The sequence below is a fragment of the Schistocerca cancellata genome, chromosome 6, assembly GCF_023864275.1.
Source record: "Schistocerca cancellata isolate TAMUIC-IGC-003103 chromosome 6, iqSchCanc2.1, whole genome shotgun sequence".
Classification (NCBI taxonomy): Eukaryota; Metazoa; Arthropoda; class Insecta; order Orthoptera; family Acrididae; genus Schistocerca; species Schistocerca cancellata.
The window spans coordinates 192,025,923-192,031,922 of NC_064631.1; the positions used below are offsets into that span (position 1 = coordinate 192,025,923).

The 6,000-nt window shown below is 42.4% G+C and overlaps 1 protein-coding gene across 2 annotated transcripts in view; it reads left to right on the forward strand.

The window, feature by feature from the left end:
• The window catches only part of LOC126190781 (leucine-rich PPR motif-containing protein, mitochondrial-like), a 185,958-nt gene extending 180,554 nt beyond the window's left edge, over positions 1-5,404 (forward strand). For both annotated transcript variants that reach the window (XM_049931322.1, XM_049931323.1), the window contains exon 16: positions 5,146-5,404. In XM_049931322.1, the coding sequence (XP_049787279.1) occupies positions 5,146-5,315 (170 nt within the window). In that variant the 3' untranslated portion in view covers positions 5,316-5,404. The remainder of the gene's footprint in view (positions 1-5,145) is intronic.
• The last annotated feature ends 596 nt before the right edge of the window (positions 5,405-6,000 follow it).

Below are 6,000 nucleotides of genomic sequence, written 5' to 3' on the forward strand. Positions count from 1 at the left end.
CATAGATGGCATGTTATCTACTGATGCAAATGCGTTTGCCAAGCACTATGTTTGAGCCTCTGAGTCAGAGAGATACCCCCCAGCCTTTCACACCCTCAAACTGCGAGTGGAAGGGAAGGTCCTCTCGTTCATTACCCTCCACAGTGAACCCTATAATGCCCCATTTACAGAGTGTGGGCTCCACAGCACCCTTGCACATTGCCCTGACACAGCTCCTGGGCCAGATCGGATCGACAATCAGATGGTTAAACATCTCTCATCCGACAACAAGCGACATCTCCTCATCATCTTCTACCGGGTCTGGTGTGATGGCATATTTCCATCGCAACAGCGGGAGAGCGCCATGATTTCGGTGCTCAATCCCAGTAAAAACTCGCTTGATGTGGATAGCTATCAGCCCATCAGTCTCACCAACATTCTTTGTGAGCTATTAGAACATATGGTGAGCCGGCGGTTGTGTTAGCTCCTAGAGTCACTGGGCCTGCTGTCTCCATGCCAGGGCATTTTCCAACAGGGTCGCTCTACCACTGATAATCTTGTATCCCTCAAGTCTGCCATTCGAACAGCCTTTTCAAGGCGCCAACACCGGGCTGCCGTCTTTTTTTATTTATGGAAAGAGTATGACACAACCTGGTGACATCAAATCCGTGCCGCTTTATATGAGTGGAGTCTTCGGGGCCCACTCCCAAAACTTCCTGTCACCCTGTACTTTCCGTGTCCGAGTGTGTGCCTCCACCCACCCCCATATCCAGGAGAATGGAGTCCTGCAGGGCTCTGTATTGAGTGTCTCTCTATTTTTAGTGGCCATTAACGGTGTAGCACAGCAGCTGTAGGGTCATCATTCTCACCTTCTCTGTACGCAGACAACTCCTGCATTTCATACTGCTGCTCCAGTACTGGTGTTGCTGAGCAGTACCTACAGGGAACCATCCACAAGGCGCAGTCATGGGCTAGCCCACGGCTTCCAGTTTTCAGCTGCAAAGTTGTGTGCCATGCACTTTCTGACAGCATCGTACGATTCTTACCTTAATGACGATCCACTCACGGTAGTGGAGACATTTCAATTCTTAGGACTAGTTTTCAACACTCGATAGACTTGACATCTTCATGTTCGTCAGCTTAAGCAGAAGTGCTGGCAGCACCTCAATGCCCTCTGTTGCCTGAGTAACATCAACTGGGGTGCATATCGCTCCCCTATGCTGCTGCAGCTCTACAGAGCCCTTGTTCATTCCCGCCTTGACAATGGGAATGTGGTTTATGGTTTATGGTTTGGTGGCGCCCTCAGTGTTGTGTTTACTCAACCCAGTGCACCACTGTTGAGTTCGACTAGCGACAGGAGCTTTTAGGACGAGTCCAGTGACCAGCGTATTGGTGGAGGCTGCAGTCCCTCCATTGCAGATGAGACTATGAGACTTGCACAACTGCTCACCAGTTACGCTGCACACATTCGTAGCTCTCCTGACCATCTGAATTACTGTCTCCTTTTCCCGACCACAGCGTTCATCTCCCGCAACGGCGGCCCAGGTCAGGGCTTATGATTGCGATTCACGTCCGATCCCTTCTGTCTGAACTGGAGTCCTTCCCCTTACCACCCTACTCGGGGTCCATTCACATACATCTCCATGGTGTAAACCTAGGCCAAAGCTTCATCTGGACCTTTCGCATGGCCCTAAGGACTTAATTAACACTTCTGCTGTCCGCTGTCACTTCCTTTAGATTCTTGACATGTCCTGGGCCTCTGAAGTGGTTTACACAGACAGCTCAATGGCTGATGCTCATGTTGGCCTTGCATATGTTCACAGAGGGCATATTTAGCAGCAATCCTTGCCAGATGAGTGCAGTGTTGTCACTGCAGAGCTGATGGCCATATCTCGTGCTCTCGAGCACAACCGCTCGTGTCCTGGCGAGTCGTCTCTTCGCTGTACTGATTCCTTGAGCAGTCTCAAAGCTATCAACCAGTGCTACCCTCGCCATCCGTTAGTAGCAACCGTCCAGGAGTCCATCTATGCCTCGGAACGGCCCAGTCGTTCAGTGGTGTTAGTCTGGACCCCAGGACACGTCGGCATCCCAGGCAATGAACTTCCGACAGACTGGCCGAGCAGGCTACACGGAAACTGCTTACGGAAATCAGCATTCCTGTAACTGACCTGTGTTCCTTATTACACCGCAAGGTTTTTCAGCTTTGGGAGTTGGAATGGCATAACAGTACACACAACAAACTGCGTGTCATTAAGGAGACTACAAATGTGTAAAAGTCTTGCATGCAGGCCTCTCGCAGGGACTCTGGTCCTCTGCCAGCTCCCATTAGCCATGCTTGGATCACCCTTGGCTCTCTCTTGCTCTGTGAAGACTCGCCTCAGTGTCGGTGCAGTGCCCAGTTGACAGTGGCCCATACTCTGTTGAGCTGTCTTTCTGTGGTTGCACTGCGACGAAATCTTCACTTACCGGACTCGTTGCTGGTAATCTTAGCTGACAACGTCTCATCGGTTGATTAAGTTATAAATTTTATATGTGAGGGTGGGTTTTATCACTCCATCTAAATTTTAGCACATGTCCTTTGTCCTTCTGTGTCCTCAACTCTACTGCTTTTACGCTGGAAGTTTTTAATGTGTTGCAGAGTGGCTAGCTTCTCCTTTTTATTCTCAAGGGCAGCCAGACATGATAATCTGCTTTCTTGGTTTAATCTCTTCTACCTGTTTCTTGCGCGCTAGTTCCCCCTCCCCTCCCCCCTTGTAGTGTTTGTTGCCTTTCTCCTGTTCTTGTGATTTTTCCTTCCTTTCGGTCTTGTGCTCTACATCTTGTTTGTTTTATTCTTTCCCTTGTACGATTCTTTTGACGTGGACAAGGGACCGATGACCAAGCAGTTTGGTACCTTCCCCCCCCCCCCCCCCCCTTTTAAACCAACCAGTCAACAAGACAGCAGTCGTGTGTGTGTGTGTGTGTGTGTGTGTGTGTGTGTGTGTGCTGTGATAGTCATTTTGTCGTGCTGTCTGTGACTCAGCATCTGTGCTGTGTGGTGAGTAGTAACTTTCCTTCCAATAATATTGATACATCAGGTAAAGTTTGTTTAAAACTAGAAAGTACCTTTAGAATTAACTAGGATGTTCCACCTGTGTACAGAATTACGTATAAAATTCTTTCTTTCGATTGTTAGCATTGGGCTAAATCCTGCTGGAATTGGCGCCTATCACCTTCTGTGAGTGTGTGGATCTAGGGTGATGGCTTGTTTGCCTTTACAGTTGAATTCACACGTTATTTTCTCAACTGCTTCTTTTGTATGTGATGCAGGTCTCTTCTTCCCAAATGTATTTAAATTCATTTCATGCATTGTGAGGCTAGCTGCTTCTTAACTGTTGATATCAAGAACTCAGACTACAAGAATGTTATTTTTCAGTTAGTTGGTACAATTTCACTGTTCATACAAGAAAAGTTCATCAGAGCAAATTTCATCAGCAGATTCATGGATAAAATACTTGTAATTAAAAACAACTGTGTTGTGATAATCTGTATATATAAAAGGCAATGTCCTGACTGACTGGCTGACTGACTGACTCATCATCACCCAGTCCAAACTGTTAAGTATAGAAACTTGAAATTTGTGGAAAGTGTGGATCTTATACTAGAAGTGTTGTTTTCCAAGGTATTTTTTGAAATTCCAACTTTAAGGGTGTGAAATAAGGGATGAGTTTTTTTGTCACTGTCATGTCATTTTTGAAGCTATACCTGTGAAAACTGGTATTTGTTTTCTCAGTCATAGATAAAGAAATTCATGTTTCACAATTTTTTGAAAATTTTACTGTATGGGGGTGAAATAGTGATGAAAAAAATATCATTATTAAGGAACTACTAAAAGAATTTTTAAAGTCATATCTATGAACAGTGGTATTTGGTTGCAAGTAAAAAAAATTGTGTGTTTCACTGTTTTTGGAAATTCAACACCTAAGAGGGTAAAACAGGATCAGATTGATTCACTGACTCATCATCGCCCAGCCTCAACCTTTAATTATAGAAACTTCAAGTTTGGGGGGGGGGGGGGGGGGGATGTTACACTGTAGGCATTGTTTAAGAAGGGGTTGTCTAAAATTTGACTCCTAAGGGGGTGAAAGGCTTTTTGAAAGTATATTGCTACTAAGGGAAGTTTGAGGCTAGAAGTACAAAAAACTGGTGTTTGGTTTCTCAGTCAGAAAATAAAAAATATGCGTTTCAGCAAGGGTGTAAAATAGTGGGTGAAAATAAAAACAGTGAAGAATGTTATTTCTAACTCTGAAGTCAAAATTAAATTTTCACAGATTTATCTTTAAAAAAGTCTCATCCCCTATTTCAGTCCATTAGGGGTTCAATTTCTAAAAACATTGAAACACACATTTTTTTATTTGTAATTACACTATCCTTCCAAGTAGAAAGTCATGTCAAAACAAAAATGAAGTGCACAGTAAGAATTATTTGGAAACAAAATTTCAGCATTTTTGGAAATTCAGCCACTAAGGGAGTAAAATAGTGAGTGAAAGTTTCTTTGTCAATTGATATTTGACTTCTTGGTTAGAAATTAAAAAATTACATGTCAATATTTCTGGAGATTCAACCCCTAAGGGAATGCAACAGGGAATGAAAATTTTGAAGAAAATATTTTATTACATTAAAAAAATTTTAAAGCTAAATTTACAAAACTTGGTATTTCATGTCTCGGTTAGATATAAAGAAATATCTGTTAAGGAATGAAAGTTGCTATGGAAATATCTCCACAAAAACACAAAAGGCGTCATTAACAAAAACTTTGGACTCCAGCCACCAGAGTCGCTTTTTGGCAAGAAGTACATTCGGAACAGACCATCCTTATATGGCCATAATTAGTGTGAAAAGTATTGAAGGTGTTGCAGAGTTTGATGCTACTATGAGAACAACACAGCCAGTTGTAGTAATGAAATACAAGAGGACTGTTCTGTTTATGTAGCTTTTGTGGTTTTATTTACTTTAAAATGTTGGCGCTATTGCTCTGTTTGTGGATGTTAGTACTGCTGTACACTGCACTTTGTGTATTAAAAGTGATGTTCTTAGCTTACTTTCTCATAGCTTAAAAATTGGGAGAAGAAGCAACCTTTATTTTAGTTATCACAAATTGCTTCATAACCTGTTTTGATATTACAGGCCGTCAGGGTGATACTGTAGGAGCACTCTCTCTCTGGACATCGGCTCAGGAAGCAAACATCATTCCAGAACCAAAATTTCTAATTAAATTGGCATCATTACTTAAAAGCCACAAATGTGAAGTGCCATTTACAGTTCCAACAGCCGAAGAGTATATTCATGAAAGATAGGCATATGTGTATGTTAATAGTTATCAGCATTTTGTATATAATGTGCAGTGAAAATTTTAATAAACAAAGATTTTTTCCTGTAAATGTCATTTTTCTTGTTTTCTATTGCGTATTTCGAAGTGTTGTTAACTGTAAAGTGTGTGTGTTTGTGTGTCTGTTTTGGGTTCCCCCCACCCCCCATACAATCTGTCTGTGTCTCATAAGCATTTTGATTTGCCTAAAAGTGTCTCTCTTCATTCTTTCTTTCTTCTTCGTTGTTTTAGAGGCTATTATCAGATACCCAGGATGCCACACAGAATTAAAACTCTGTCTGCATCAACATTTACATCTGCCACTTCTTCCCACTCCTTTCACATATGGGCTTGCAGCGTAACCCTTATTTGCCTGTGCTAATTTGCCCTCAGTAGCTGCACCTCTGTCGAATCTGGCTGAAATGTGATTGTCTCAAGTAAGCTTTTTCTAATGATAAAGTCCACACAAAGTTTATAGTTTAAATACTTTAATGGCTCTTTGATATTGAATCACTTGCAGTTTATGGCCAGATTGACTCTCGTTTAACATAATCTATGCACAGGTAAATGGTTAGTCACACACTACACTCTGTTGATGTCCTATATCAGTGCAGTTCTAGTGCAGTTACCTAACACAGATGTACTGATTCACGATAATTAATGTGTGGCAAGTA